A 15158-nucleotide genomic window follows, 5' to 3' on the forward strand; every position below is an offset into this window, starting at 1 on the left:
GCCACCCCATCCTTTGAGAGACTGGGGGTGGGACGGACCCTCCCGCTCCCGGAGGTGGCCTTTAATGGGCGGACTCTTGGTGCTCCGGGGTATAACTGAGTGGCTGGGGAGCTGAGGAAACCGGCCGGAGGAGCAGAGCGGCTTGGGAAGGGACCACCAGCATCCGCGCACATGCCCGTGAAAGCCGGGCCAGGAGGGGGGCGCAGGTCGTGGCCCTCTCTTCTCTCGGGAGCTAGGAGACAGTTTCACTAACTGCAGCACAGAGGCACGGAAAGCAGAAAACAGAAGGAAGCCCTGGCTTTTGGGGAGGGAGAGAACAGAAACAGAAGGAGCCCTTCTAGGCGGGAGGAGACATTAGGGCGGGTAGGCGCTGGTCCTCTGTCATGACAACTTCTCTGCCATCCCCTCCTCCCCTCATCTCCATTTTCAGGCTTCAGGCTCTAGCCTTGGCAGCCTCCCTGTGAACTGGAGGAACCAGTACATTCTTTCCTAGCATTTAAAACTCATCCTGCAGTCCCCATTTCACCCCCATCGGGGGTTAGGCCCTGGGGCTACAGCTGCTGTTGCCTCTTCCAATAAAGTGAAGCGGGAGAATGTGTGTGCCTCTTAACTCGGTGCACAGAGTGGGGGAAAGTGGCTGACCCTTTCCTCACTCCTCTCAAGGACCCCTACCCTATCGCTCTCTGCCAGAGGCAAAGGTTTCATTATTCCTGGCAAGGCCTGCCTCTGGGGAAGCCGAGGAGGGAAGTAGCGCAGGGTTTCTACTCTGATACGGGGAAGGGTATCAGCTTCAGGAGAGCTTTGAGGCCTTACACTGTAGGGAGACGCCAACCAGAGGGCCACTAGTAAGGGAGGATTGCAGAGGTATGGGTCTGGTGCTTCTGCTTTCTGCTGATGCAGGGGGAGAGTTCTAGGGAACTCTAGGCGGTGCAGGAGTTGCTGACGGCTCCTGGGAGCGGCCAAGATCTCAGGGAGCAAGGAGAAAAGCAGCTCCCCAAAGGCCCACGTTCACGCCCCCCCGCCAAAAAAAAACCACTCACTCATAGTGCTTGCTGGGAGGGTGGGGTGTGCAGGAGTGGGATGACCTGGACAGCTTCTGGGCGAGGGAGCCTGGGGAAGACTGAGAACCCAGGGCTGGCCTCTAAGCTGGAGGACACTGCCACCATGTGGACAATTGAGGAGAAACAGCAGTAGCTGGCCTAAGTAGGACCGGAGGAAAACAGACATTTGGACATTTTAGAAACTTTATTGAAGGACAAAAGGGTGTCAGCTCCCAGTACATGGTGTGGAAAATAAATAAGGGTTAAAAGGAAGGTGCAAGGCAGGACAGGAGTGGGTGGAGGCGTATGCCTCATGACGGAGAGTCCTGTGGGGCAGCAGAACCGACTGGAATAAAACACTAGGGAGAGAGAAGACCTCGTCACAGCCCAGCCGTCCTTGAACTGTAACCAGCTCTTCCCCCTGACCTCGTCACAGCCCAGCTGTCCTTGAACTGTAACCAGCTCTTCCCCCTGACCTCGTCACAGCCCAGCTGTCCTTGAACTGTAACCAGCTCTTCCCCCTGACCTCTGTAAAGGAGCCGAGGATGGCCCCCTGCCCTACTTCCTACTTCCCACAGGCATAGCTAGCTGTGGACCGGAGGCTCACCAGGGCATCCTGCCATTCGAGCAATGTGGCCACAGGGTTGGTGCAGACCCGGGTGAGGCCTGAGGGAGGGGCTCGGCTGGTGTAGAAGGCACACTCGTCGTCCAGTTGGGCCTCGTGGAAGCGGTGGATGGCGGTCAGACATGCTTTGAGGCGCTGCCTCAGGGCCAGGGTTCGAGGGGCCAGATTGCTGGGGCCTGAGGGCCAAAGGCCACAGAGAGATCAGGGCAGACTCTGGAGTCCTAGACTCCCACCATATACTGCCCTTTCCCACTCCCCGACCAAGGGCCAAGCCAATTAGGAGCACAGGGCTGAAGGTGCAGCCCCCCACTTCTTCCTGTGGGAAAGCCAGACTGGGGCAAGGGAGGTAGGGGAAAGAAAGGATCACCTGGTGCAGGGCAGGCCCTGCTCCCAGCGAGAGATGAGGACCTCCTTTGTTCACAACCCCTTCCAACCAACTCCTTACCTGCCTGGCCTGTTGGGGGCTTCAGAGACTGGAGTGAGTGGATAGGGGGGCTGGCACAAAGTGGGCGTTGGGAGGAGAAGGTCAGGCTGGTGGTCGCTGGAGCCCACTGACTGCAGCAGGACCATGGGCTGGACTCTGGACTTCTGGGTTCCCGGGAGCAGGCCTCTGATACCCCAGGCTCTACCCTAGGGGAGGGCTCTGGGAGTCCTGTCTGCCCCTGGGGGCAGGCCTGAAGGGGTCCAGGCTCTCCCAGAGAGCAGGGCTCTGATGCCTCCTGGGTGGAGGGCTCTGATATCTCAGGCCCCCTCCTATGGTAGGACTCTGGGGGCCCTGGTTCTGCTGGAGGGCAGGGCAGAGCTACCTCGGGCTCTGCTCCAGGGCAGGGCTCTGGTTCCCCACACCCCTCTGGAAGGTAGGGTTTGGGCAACCCAGAGTGCTGTAACATTCCAGGAAGATGAAAAGCCCCAGATTTATTCTCTGGGGCGTTCAGAGTTTTAGAAATCTCAGCCAGCAGGGGTTGAAGTTCAACCATATCCAGAGAGGAGCCTCCATTAAGGGGGGCACACTTGCCCTCCGCCAGCCCCTCTACCTCCTGTCGCAAAAGCTGTTGCAGGATACTGATGCGCTGTGGGTGGGACAGAGTGTGATGTCAAGAAGTGGGTGCAAGTCTTGTACCCACACTGTCCTATTTCCATGCCCACCCCCACCCCCGCCGTTTCTCGCTTTCCCAGCCCTGTCACTGCCCATCAGGCATCAAAGCTGTTGCCCACACCAGCCCACCTGCAGCTTCAGCTCCTGGAGGTTGGGGGTTCTACTGGGGTGGGGTCCATAAGGAGTTGACACGGGTGGCTTCCCAGGACCCTCCTGCAACCTTACACCACTCTCCTGGTCAAATAACCGGACTGCAATCTGCTCCTGCCACATGGGAGGAGAGGGGCCACATGAGGAAGCCAGGCTGGAGTAGGAAGAAGACTAGTTTGAGTCTTCAAGCTAGTGAGGAAGGGGTCAGGTCCTTAACTGAGCAGCCCTAGACTTGGATTAGGAGGGGCAGCAGAGAGGCAGGGGGAGTTGGAGAGTCAGGCAGCTTTTCCAGAGAGCCCACTTGCTTCAAAACTGCTGGGCCTCGGGCCAACGGGACAGAGCGAGGAATCTCAGCACGGGAAGGTTTCAGATACTTACCCAGGGCAGGGCAGGCTCTTCGGGGCAAGGCTGAGGGGAAAGGCCACTCAACCACTGGGCCTGGGACAGAAGTGAGATGCCATGTCTTTCCCTGTACCCATCCATCCCCTTCCTCCTCCAGCCCTGGCCTAAGCCAGCTACCTCCCCTGCCCTCTCTCACCTGCTGAGCTCTGGGGGCCGATGGAAGGGGTGTGAACTGGGTTTTGGGGCGGATGGCGAGACGCCGCAACACTGAATATGAGGTCTGGGGAGAGATGGGGGTGGTTGGGCAGGGACAAAACCGAGATCTCGCAGTGATCCCAGCCCCCAGGAGTTGTGGATACAAACTGGAGCTGAGGGGCCAGGGGAAGGCACACGCTGAGCCCGTCCAAAGGGTGATGGCCGGGTGATGGCAGGTGGTATAACTTGGCCAGGGGAGGGCATCAGGCAGGAGTCACGGCCGTCCTGTGGAGAACAAGGTGGAAGAGTGATCCCTCCCGCTTGGCATTGCTCTTTCTTGTCCTCACTTGAGCAGCCAGTGTGATTCTTTTGAGATCTAATCAAGTCATGTCCCTCCCTTGTTCATCCCCCCTCCCCATGGCTTTGCACTCATTCCAAGTAATAGTCAAGATCTTACGCTGTTTTATAAATCCTTACCCAACCTGATTCTGTCATTGCTCTAACCTCTCACTTCCTTTCCTTCTTACTCTGCTTCAGCCTCGCTTTTTTGCTGATCCTTAAACACACCAGGTACATGCCATCTTTGCATCTGCAGTTCTTGTGGCCTGGAACGTTCTTCCCCCAGATTATCTACATGGCTCACTCCCTCAACTCCTTCTGCTCTTCACTTAGCCGCACCTCAGTGAGATTCCCCTGACCGATCTACCTGAAACTACAGTACCAATCACCCCCTTCCACTTCTCCTTCCCTTTCAGTGCCTTACTTTCCTTTTTTTAAACAGATAACTTAGCACCATCTGACCTACTATATATTTTACACGTGTGTTTATTTTTTGTCTCCCCCTTCTAGAATGTGAACTTATTTCCTACTGTATATCCAGAACCTAGAACATTGCTTGGCACACAGTAGCTGTTCAATAAACCCTTGTGGAGTGAAAGAATGAACTCTCAGATCCATCTTACTCTCAGCACTGATCTGATGGTGATACAGATGTATACCAGACTGTGACCTCTCACTCGCAGGCCCCGGACACCTGGTAAACAGAGGCCAGTACCACTCTGGAGAGGGCCTTGGGTCCATCTAGGGCAAACCAGGACCAAGTTAACATACTGAGATCCAGGCTGGGACTGCCTGGCTCTACCCACAATCCTCAGTGCCGCTGCTGCTGGGGAATCCCCCCATGCATCTCCTCTGTGCCCTTCCCCCAGCACAGAGGAGGAAGGTCCCAGCTCACCTTGGTGTGTGTTATCTCTCGGGTTTCTTTTAATGGTACTCGCTGAGCCAGACCGAGGGGGCCCCCTCCTCTTTCATCTGAGTGAGTGACAACTTCATATTCTCCTTCAGGGAGAGAGGAAGCTAGGAGGAGACAGGAAATTTGCTGCAGTGTCTGGAACACACATCAAAGTCTGGCACAGGGCCCTGCAACCCTAGTCGGAGGTTGCAACCTCCGAATAGGGTATGCCAGTTTGACAGCCCCCACTGCACCATCAGGGGTGGGGACCCATCCAGCATCCCTTTGCAGGCCAGCACTATTTCAGTAGTAAATCATTAATCTGAATACCCTGAGTGGGCTAGGGGTGTGGTGATGGCTCTTAGGGTCTGAGGACAGAACAGTGAGTGGAAGGTAAACCCTACAGGAAGTGGCAGAGAGAGGGTAGAAACGGGGACCACCTCCTCCGACACAAGTGCAACTGGGCCAACCTCTGGCCTATCAAGAAGATCTCGTCTTCTCTGTCTCCTTCTGATCTGGGCTTCCCGCCACAGCCTGCTGAGCTTTCTCTTGTTTTGCTCCCTACAAGCAGCTCCCCACAAGCAGCTCCCCTGCCCCTGTTGTCTCCCCATGGCCAGACACACTCACCAGGCTTGACAAGGGTCTCCAGAAGCAATCCTGAGGCTTGGCTCACTGAAGTCCTGATGGCGATAAGGACAGCAGCTAGCAGTCACTGAGTACCAAGTACGAGCTGGGCCCTGTGCTAAGTGCTTTACAAACATCATCTCATTTAATTCTCACGATAACCTCAAGCGATAATACAAACATTATCCTCATTTGACAGATTAAAGAAACTGAAGTGGGAATTCCCTGGCAGTCCAGTGGTTAGGACTCTGCGCTTTCACTGCCAAGCGCCTGGGTTCAATCCCTGGTTGGGGAACTAAGATCCCACAATCCACGCAGTGGCACAGCCAAAAAAAAAAAAAAAAGAAAAGAAACTGGAGCTCGGAGGGTAAGGCAAGCTTGCACAAATCATAAGTACTAAGAGTCAGGAATCAAACCCCAATCCCATTTACTGCCACGGTCTATGCTCTGGCCACTAAACAAAAGAGATGGCACCTCTCAGTTCTGTCCCCTTCTTGTCCCACAACCTGATGAAACTGATGTCATATTGAGGCCTGGCTATGAAGGCCTGACCCCTATTGCAAGGGCTCACCCTGAGCACTCACAGATTTCCCCCTTCCGCCCTGGGTTGCTGGGAAGTCCTAAAGCTACTGGAAGGCCCCAGCTCTGAGGGACCCCTGTATCAGACAATGAATCATTCTTTTCCAGATGACCCTCTCCTCACTTGCTGTTGCCACCTGTCTCTCTTCTTAGCTCCTGGAAACCGGGAGGAGCGGAGGGGTGAGAGGAAGGTCCTGAAGGTGGAATCTGAGCCATAGGAGCAAGAGAAAAAACAGAGTCAGAGGTAGGCCTCAAACCTTCAGGCTTCACCAACAACCCCATTGGCCTCCATACCACCCCTCTGGCTCATCGTGAGGTACCTTCCCTCCTAAGGCCCAGCTCTGTCCTTGGAAGGAGTTCCCAGAAGCACTGAGTATCAGCCCCTCAAGGGCACTCACCAGAGCCTCTAGCCTCTGGGGACACAAGGTCCGGCCTCGAGGTCCTGGTCCCTCCAGCCTGGAGAAGCAGGAAGCCCTGGCAGGGTCCAGTCGGTGGGTGGGGGTTCTGGGAGCCAAGTATGCAGAGGCCCGGGCATCCTAGGACCCCAAGAGAGGCTATCAGTACAAGCTCAGGATTCCCTCCTCAGCCTATTCCAGCCTGATCTCCTCCTATCCTGGCTCATTACCTGGCCCCTCCGGATGGTGCCTCCCTGGTTCCCTCGAACCAGTACTCTCTGAGCCAGACTGGGCTGGCGCCCCAGGCGACAGCTCTTCACCCCCTCACCTGACAGGATGGTGGCCAGGGCTGCAGGGTCAGCCACAAACTCTATGGTCCCTGGAGCCTCTGCAAGGGAAGAGGAGAAGGAAAGGTGAGAAGGAACAGGAAGCGGGGAGGCTGAGGGGTCAGGGAGCCTAGCAGAGTCACCTTGAGGTGCAAGAGTGAGCCGAAGAGACTCATATAACTGAACTCAGCTCACCAAACATTCATAGGACTTGGCTCTGTGTAAGACACTATTCTAGGCACTGACACCCTGAGATAAATAAGACAAAGCCCCCATACTCAGGAAAGCTATCATCAAACTATAGAGAGGTAACAGACTCAAGTCAAAGTATGGACATGTTATAAAAGAAGTACAGCAAAGCATTCGAACACAGAGCAATTGATTGTGACTGGGAGAGGCGGAAAAGGCTTTAGAAGAGATGACACTTTGCTGAAGAAAGCAAAGGGCTTCTAAGAGCAAAGAGCTTTCTAGGAGCAGGGACTAGGAATTATAGTAAGCAGGAGACCCAGGGAATGCAAAGCCCCCAAACCCCACCGCCACCAACCAATTCTCCTACCCAGCCAAAGAAACTGTTTTCAAGCCTCCAACAGGTACCTGTCTGGGGAGGGGGCCTAGGTCCCACATTTTGTCTCCCAGGGCTAGGCCTGAGCTCCTCCAAGGGGTTCCGAAGCTGAGTACTCCCCACCAGTCTCTCCGATTGCTCTGTTTGATGTGTGGCTTTCGGCCTGGGGCCTGCTGAGTCAACGAGGGGGCGCTGACTACTGAGCTTCTGCACCAATCTCTGGGGGAAGGGAGAACAAAAGGCTGGGGCTCAGCGTTGGGGTGCGTTGCTGGTGTGTGCTGGGTCCTTGTAGCCACTGTCTTCACCCCCCCACGCCCCTCTTACCCTTGGATCTTGGTTCTCCTGGTCCAGGGCGCTGGGTTTGACTGTGGGGAGAGGCGGGCGTCTCTGAGAGCGAACGGGAATCTTGCTGGGGGTAGGAGATACACCCCGGAGGAGAGGATCCTTCGTGGCTTGGAGGGTAGTCATGACGACTACAACTGAGACGGAGAAGAAGGCAGGATCAGGGATCAAAGGTCAGCCAGCTCGGGGCTTCGGTCCTGACATCCCTGATACTCCCACCTCCACCCAAATCCATGCGCCCAGAGGACCCGGCGCCTGCAAGGCCTCTTTGCTGGGTGTCTCCTAACTCTCTGAGCCTATTCTTTAGCCCCAGGACCCCAAACTGCTTCTCCTCCCTACGAGCCCCCGCAGCCCTCATTCCCTCCAAGATCCCGGGGCCGCACCTCCCCCGGAACCCCTCAGCGTCGCCCTCACTTTCTTCGCTTTTTCCCCGGACTCTCTCGGTTTCTGCTGCAGATACTTCCCCAGTTTGTAAAATACGCCAAGCTCCTGATTGGCTTGTCTGCGCTCCTGCGGAGGCGCGTGTCACAGGATTCAGTTGTCCAATCCGCAGGCTTCGGAGGCGAGGCCAAAAGAAGGACTAGTTGTCGAGCCGCTTTCTGGCCAGGAAAAAAACTGACCCGACTCAACCAGCCAATCCGAGAGCGGAGCGCGGGGTGGAAGAAGAAGGAGGAGACCTTTCTGAGGCCGGCGAAGGCGTGGGCTCGGAGTCTGGGAGACAACGGACGCTGGGTACTCTCGCGAGGTCTCGGGACTGGTGCGGGACGGTGCAGTCTCGCGGCATTGTGGGGAGGGCTGGTGTCCTGAATGAGGCTAACTGACGGTGTAGGAGACTGGCCCGAACCACTCACCCGACTCCGATCAGAGTTCGGCGTCGAGCTGTGGGGACTCCGCTCCAGACACATTGTAGGAAATGTCTGTACGTTGTGCCGAGGCCGAGGAACTGCCTCCAAACGGGCGGAGAGGGCTGGAAAAAATTGAACTGAGGCTAACAATAACAAAAATAAAAAGAAACAATCATTTTTTTCACGCCACCTTTACGAATGGTGAGGTGTGGTCTCCATTTCACAGATAAGAAAACAAGGCTCAAAGCAGTGTCATTGGAACTCAACACAACAGGCCTGGAGGACTGGGGAGAGGTGTGGCCTGTTGGCAGGCAGGGGTGTGAAAATGAGGGAACCTAGAACACTGGTTAGAATGGAAGGGGTTAACCTCTAACGGGAAATGGGCGATGGTTTCAAGCGTACACGACTCTGGTAGATTCTCTCCCTGACTCGTGCTTCCTATTATACAAGCCCTCCCCTTCCAATTTCTCCTTCACACCTTTTCATTATACCTTTGGATTTCATTTAGTTTCTTCCTCTTCATTATCTCCACCCTAATCTCACCTAGAGGATTGCAAAAGCCTCCCACCCTCCATTCTCTCTTGCTCTCCACAATAATCCACACCATATAGCAGCTAGAGTAATCTTTCCAAAATGCAAATCTGGTCATGTTACCACTGTGCCTTGACCTCTCCCCACTCATACTCCCCATCTTGTACCACTTTCCCCCTTGTTCTCTGCTTTTCCACTCCATTGCCATTTCCAATCCCTGAAATTTGTCATGTTCCTTCTAGTCTCTCTGTCTGCAATACCTTCCACTTTGCCTATTCATGCCTCCAAATGGATGTTCGCTGTTACTTTCTTGTAGAGGGCTTCCTTGGACCCCTCCACTCACAACCCACCCTAATCTAAAAAAGTTTCCTTAGTTGTGTGCTCTCAAAGAACAGTGTTTCCTCAGAGCATGTATCTCAGTTGGTAATTGTATATTCACCAATGTGAACCTAATGTATCGTGTTTATTAAACCTGATCTCTCCTGCTAGACCTCCATGAAGGTGGTGACCTTTTATTTTGGGCTTACATTATATTTTCAATGCCTTGCATTGTGCCTGCCTGTAAAGGGTGTTCACTATTTGTTGAATGAGTCAATGGATGAATGAATAATTGATCAAATGAATACCTGGAGAGATAGGGAAGACCTCCAAAAAGAAGTAATATTTGAACTTCCTGTAAAAGAGAGAAGGCTCTTCTAGTCACTTGGAACAGCACTTACAAAGGCAAGGAAACTTGGAGTGTTCAGAGGAGGGTAAGTCCTTAGGGATAGATGGAACGTAGGATAGTAGGAAATAAAACTAGAAAGATGGTCTGACTGGAAGGAAGGGGACAGTCCCCTCATTCCACTAACAGGTACTGTGAATGTGCTAGATCCTGACTACTAGATTAGCAGGGATGGCTACTGACAAACATTGTGCACCTACTGTGTGTAAGGCCCTTTATCACACATTTGGGATACGTGGAGGAATAAGGCTGAAGTTTGAAGGATGGGGAGGCACCAGGATGGAGGTTGGCTGCACAGTGGCTTTACGTGATTTTAAGGTAGTTGGCGCAGTGCGGGTCCAAGTTCACAAACCTGGAAACCTGAGTTTGTCAGGCTACCCAGAGTAGATCTTGGAGTCACACTAATCGAATTTGTAAGAGAAATTGAGTGATTTACCATGAGCGATATGCCTTTTGGTGAACAAAATATTTATGCCTGCTCCTCAGGGCACCACCTTCACAGAATCGAGGTACAAGGAGACTGATTTTATATCATAAAAGTCTTTCAAACAGCCAATGCTCAGAATATCTGCCATGCCTGTCATAGCGTCCAACCTGTTTTCTATACAGCAGTCAGAGTGACTTGCTTCTGTTTGTCTTTGCCGGACCTCGAATATGGGGAGGTGCAAGCCACCTCTCCTTTTATTCTATCAATCCCCCTTTACTCCCTGTCTGCTCTCCCCCATAGACACCACTCTAATGTGATTGATATGAGTTCTTACCTATGCATGTGTGCTTATAAAATATGTAGGGTTGTATATTTGTTTCCTATTGCTGCTGTAACAAATTGCCATGAATTTAGTGGCTTAAAACAATACAGATTTATTCTCTTACAGGTCTGGGGGTCTGAATTCTAAAATTTGGTCTGGTTCCATTCCTTCTGAGGCTTCAGAGGAGAATCTGTTTGCTTGCCTTTTTCAGCTCCGAGAGGCTGCCAGCATTCCTTAGCTTGTGACCCCTTCTTCCATCACTCTAACTGGAATAGGGAAGAACCTTTTGTCTTCTGTTACAAGTTAATCACTAAAGGGATGTTGCCTATAAGCTTAAATTATAATGGCGCATCTCTGGGAACCCTGCTCCCCAGGTAATGAGCATTAAGCTAAAATACCTTTGTTTAGCTCACAGGAAACATCTTGACCAGGTCCACCTGTGAATGACTGCAGGGAGGAAGAAATGAACACATCCCCTCATGAGGCAGATGGGAACCAGGAAGCATTTGACTTTATTCCCTCCCCTTTTAGTATAAAAGGAGCCTGAATTCTAACTCGGGTGAGATGGTTCTTTGGGGGCACAAACCCACCATCTTCTCGGCTTGCGCAATTGCTATCTGGTCATGGAAACCGTAGGACGATTGAAGCCACGAGTAAGAAGAAACTGTGAGTCAGCAAGAGCCAGGGCAGAGGGTGAGGTCATTTGCTTATTGTGACAGGAGCAGTCAAAGCAGTAGGAGCACCGGTCAGGGAGCCTTGTGCTCCTGCCGTGGATGGGGCTTCCTGTCACCTGTCATGCTCCGTGAGGCCTGACAGGGCTGCAGAGCCCGTGTCACACAGGTGTTTCTGGGTTCCTGTGAAATGACTCCCACTCCACCCCAGGCAGCTGCAATTCTTGTCTGCCTTATTTCTACGTGTAACTTCACAATGAATTCCCGTTTGCTTGAGATATTCATTTAGTCTCTCTTCTTCGCAACTCAGATAACTGAACCCCCTTTTCCACGCACGGCAGGTGGCCCCTAAGGAATTATTCCACTACAAGAGTGGGCACCTCCCTGGGGTCCAGGATACCCACCACAACTGGTTCGCTCTAGGAACTGCTAAGTAAATGTGGTCACGTCCTCACTTTTGAGGTGACCTTCTTACAGATGACATGAAAACTACTTCCCCTCTTCCAACAAGCAGAATACAATAAAGTCAATACAGTATAGGCTTTCTTAATCACAATCAAATCCCAGCCCTGTCTTCTTGAGGTTAACATCAGATCGCTTTATTAGAATTGGATTTTGAGTTTTCCTAAAACTCTTCAATCACAGCCAAGTCTGAGGTTCTATAATTTCAATAGGTGGCTGGATCCACACGTGACAAATTGATTCTTTCAATTCTCCCCAGCACTTAAACTCGTTCAAGTCTGGTCTTTTTCAATTTTTTCCCCCCTGCAATCCAAGATAAAAAAATGTATTTTACATGAAAACCCAGAACACACATACATACACTGAAAATGACAGTTTCACCATACCCTAGAGTTTTCTATTCTTTTTATTTTAAAATGTTTGTCTTGACCCAATAATTTTTATTACAATGTTTCATGACCCGCAGCTTGAAAACGATTGGTGCAGTCTCTCCTTTCTTCAAAATTTCACCTCTCCAACACAGATCTTTCTTGCTCTGGTTCTTTCTTTTCTTTTAACAATCAAACATCTCATGAGAGTAGTCTGCTCTCCACTTCCCCATCTCTCATTCGCTCTTCAGTTGACCATGTTTGTCTCTGACCCTACCCTGCCCTGAAGCTGCCCTCACTGAGGTCTAACATCTTCCTTGCTGATAAATCCCACATTTCCCACCCGTTACTTAACCTGGGTTCCCACCATCCTCTGACACAGCTAGCCACTCCCTCTGGAAATCTCTCTCTTGCCCTGGCTTCCTGAGGCCTCCTACCTCTCTGCCAGTTAATTCTCAAGATTCACCTCCTCTGCTCCTCTACGAGTCTCCCCAAGGCACTTCTCTTTTCTCACTTAATACACCGTTCTTGAGTGGTTTCATTTTTTTCTCATGTGGGACACCTGAGAAACCCAGCTCAAACTCTTCCTTCTATCCAGTACAAGTCATAGGCCACAGACTCTGATGTGAAAGTTTCCAAACTGGAAATTTTGCTCACTTGAAAATCTAAATATTTGAAACTCCACAGCTTTTGTCTGCTTTTCTTCAGTGACATTTCTCCTCTGAGATAAGAAATGCTATTGAATGAAAAGGAGAGAAGGCAAGGGGTGGAGGGTGAAAAGGGTGGGAAGCTTGAGTAATATTTGCAATGGACATTGTGGTTGATCCCCAATGTCCATTCCATACCAGACAATTAGCCCAAGTCAGTGATGACTGTTACTGCTCCAGGAGCGGACACACCAATGATCCTTGCCAGACGGTCTGAAGGAAAGGACTTATATCTCATCCTCGGGAGGAGGGGTTTCTCTTTCTTCCACTGAATATGAAGACAGAAGCATCACGCAGTAGCTACTGGCACCCACCTTCAGACAATGAGGAGAACCATCCCGAGGATGAAACTTCCCTCCAAGGAGAAAGGCTGAACAGAACCATGGACAGAGCCTGGGTCCGTGATATTATTGAGTTGCTGAATCAACCAACTTCAGAGCCCACCTACCTCTGGCTCCTTGTTTCATGAAGTAGTTTACTTTCTTTTAAAAAAAAAAAAATGAGGTTGTATGTTACTTGTAGCAGAAAGCATCCTGATAGATTCAGCATCTCAAAATATTCCATCACACCTGAACTCCAGACCTGTGGACACAAATGCCTGCCAGCCCTTCCCCTTGGCTGTTCCATGGCATATCACACTCAGTAAGTTTAAAACTGATGTTGTCGTCTTGGGCCCCCTTGTCTCCCTATACCAATCTTCCCTGTTTCTGTGAAAAGTCCCACCATCTGCCTGGGTGTTCAACTCAAAACCTTGGGTAATCTTTGCTATTTCCCTTTCCCTCACACTGACAATCCCCACTTAGGAACTGCAGATTCAACCCCCCGAATAGTTCTCAAATCCATCCACTTCTTTGCCCACCACCATCTCTTGCATGTTTCACTGCACAGTCTCTGAACTAGTCCTCCTTCTCCTTCCAACTGTGTCTGAACACCACAGCCAGAGTGACCTTTCTAAGATGCAAATCTGAATACTTCACCCATTAAACCCTTTTCTTTCCCTTTTCCTTAGAATAAATTCTAAGTGCCTTCATATGTCATATAAGGCCCTCGGTGACCTGGCCCTCACTGCATCTTTCCAACCTCAATGCAATTCCTTCCTTTCTAGCCTTCATTCCAGCAACATAGAACTACTTTCACCTTCCAGACATGCTCCCTCTTGTCTTCTGGCTGATGTATCTACCTAGAAAGTCCTCTTCCTCTCCCTGCTTCACCTGAATAACTGCTGTTCATTCTCCAGCGCTCACTGTGATGGTGCCTCCTTTGGGAAGCCATCTCTACCCTAAGGCTGGGTTAGGTGTTCTTCTTCATGTTCCCACAACACCATCTCCTTATCCCAATCACATCACTCGTCACGAGGTTGGAATTGTATGCTTATTTATCTATGTCCCCCACCCAGACTGTGAGCTCCTTGAGAGCAGGGACTCAGGCTTACTCCCTGCACCTAGCACTATAATTGAGTGAAAAAGATCATTCTAAATTCAGAAGTAAATTTTGACTTCAAGGCAAGGGTAGGATGGAATGGAGTTGGAGGACAGCATGGAAATAGACATTTTCAAGCAAGGGGTGGGGTGGTGGCAGCAGAATTTGATCTGCTGGCTAAGTGTGATGAATAGGTTTAGGTGGGTGGCAGGGCCAGGCCAGGGGAAAAGACCACTGAGGCAGACAATGTAACCCAGGCAAGAGGTGACGGTGGCGGGACTTCCCTGGTGGCGCAGTGGTTAACAATCCACCTGCCAATGCAGGGGACACGGGTTCGAGCCCTGGTCCGGGAAGATCCCACATGCCGGGGAGCAACTAAGCCGGTGCACCACAACTACTGAGCCTGCAGTCTAGAGCCCACAAGCCACAACTACTGAGCCCGTGGGCCACAACAAGAGAAGCCACCGCAATGAGAAGCCCGCGCACCGCAACGAAGAGTAGCCCCCGCTCGCCGCAACTAGAGAAAGCCTGCACGCGACAACGAAGACCCAACGCAGCCAAAAATAAATAAAATTTTTTTTAAAAAAAGAGATGATGGTGGCCTGGACTAGGGTGGTGGCAGTGGAGATGGGGAGAACCAGACAGCCTTGAAAGTGTTATAAAGTAGAATTAACAGAATTAGGGGTAGGTGAAGAAAAGAAAGGAGTATAAGATGAGGTGAGTTCTAATTGGGGCCACGGAAGTCCTAGTGGTGCCTTCATCTTAGGGCGGGGAATCCAGAAGGAAGAACGTGACTGCAGAAGGTGGAAAGCGAGGTAAGGGGCTCTGCTTCGGACATCTGGGGCTGCAGATGGGGCACAGAAGTTGAGAAGGAATGGACAGAGAGGTAGGAGGAAAACCAGAGGGGTAGACAGGAGTCATAGATGCCGAGATAGTGGGAGTCAGAAGAGAAATGACCTGAGGCAGGGGGAAAATACCGCTGAGCCTCCTTTGCATTGACACTCCCATGACACAGACACAAGTGCACTAGGGAGGGTCCCCCTGCCCCGCCCCCATTTACTATTTTATGATGTTTTAAAAATCGAAGTATAATTCACTTACAATATTATATTAGTTTCAGGTGTATAACATAGTCATTCCATATTTTTATACATTACAAAATGATCACCACTGGA

The 15158-nt window shown here is 51.4% G+C and overlaps 1 protein-coding gene across 3 annotated transcripts; it reads right to left on the minus strand.

The window, feature by feature from the left end:
- Nucleotides 1-1230: 1230 nt before the first annotated feature.
- Nucleotides 1231-8045, minus strand: TROAP (trophinin associated protein). Of its 3 annotated transcripts, XM_024736856.1 has the most exons (15): nucleotides 7922-8045; nucleotides 7490-7644; nucleotides 7198-7384; nucleotides 6508-6665; nucleotides 6281-6418; nucleotides 6007-6089; nucleotides 5307-5359; nucleotides 4683-4804; nucleotides 3617-3733; nucleotides 3450-3533; nucleotides 3290-3349; nucleotides 2891-3025; nucleotides 2111-2735; nucleotides 1648-1841; nucleotides 1231-1399 (listed from the first exon to the last, which is right to left on the minus strand). In XM_024736856.1, exons 2-15 carry the CDS (start codon nucleotides 7631-7633, stop codon nucleotides 1352-1354), a joined length of 2148 nt encoding a protein of 715 aa, XP_024592624.1. In that variant the 5' UTR covers nucleotides 7634-7644; nucleotides 7922-8045; the 3' UTR covers nucleotides 1231-1351. The 3 variants fall into 3 exon arrangements, 2 of the variants coding, with proteins under 2 accessions (XP_024592624.1, XP_024592625.1); XM_024736857.1 differs by lacking the exon at nucleotides 2891-3025 and having other exon boundaries at nucleotides 1250-1399; XR_003002101.1 differs by lacking the exons at nucleotides 1231-1399; nucleotides 1648-1841; nucleotides 2111-2735; ... (1 more) ...; nucleotides 3290-3349; nucleotides 3450-3533 and having other exon boundaries at nucleotides 3722-3733; nucleotides 6606-6665.
- Between the last annotated feature and the right edge of the window lie 7113 nt (nucleotides 8046-15158).

Source organism: Neophocaena asiaeorientalis, unplaced genomic scaffold, assembly GCF_003031525.2.
Source record: "Neophocaena asiaeorientalis asiaeorientalis breed wild unplaced genomic scaffold, Neophocaena_asiaeorientalis_V1.1 scaffold134, whole genome shotgun sequence".
NCBI lineage: Eukaryota > Metazoa > Chordata > Mammalia > Artiodactyla > Phocoenidae > Neophocaena > Neophocaena asiaeorientalis.

Coding starts and splice junctions, on each gene's coding strand:
- TROAP (XM_024736856.1), bottom strand. CDS start 7,633: ATGACTACCCTCCAAGCCACGAAGGATCCTCTCCTCCGGGGTGTATCT. Junction 6,419..6,507: donor GCACCATCCGGAGGGGCCAG/GTAATGAGCCAG, acceptor TTGGGGTCCTAG/GATGCCCGGGCCTCTGCATA. Junction 1,400..1,647: donor TCGAATGGCAGGATGCCCTG/GTGAGCCTCCGG, acceptor CTCTCTCCCTAG/TGTTTTATTCCAGTCGGTTC.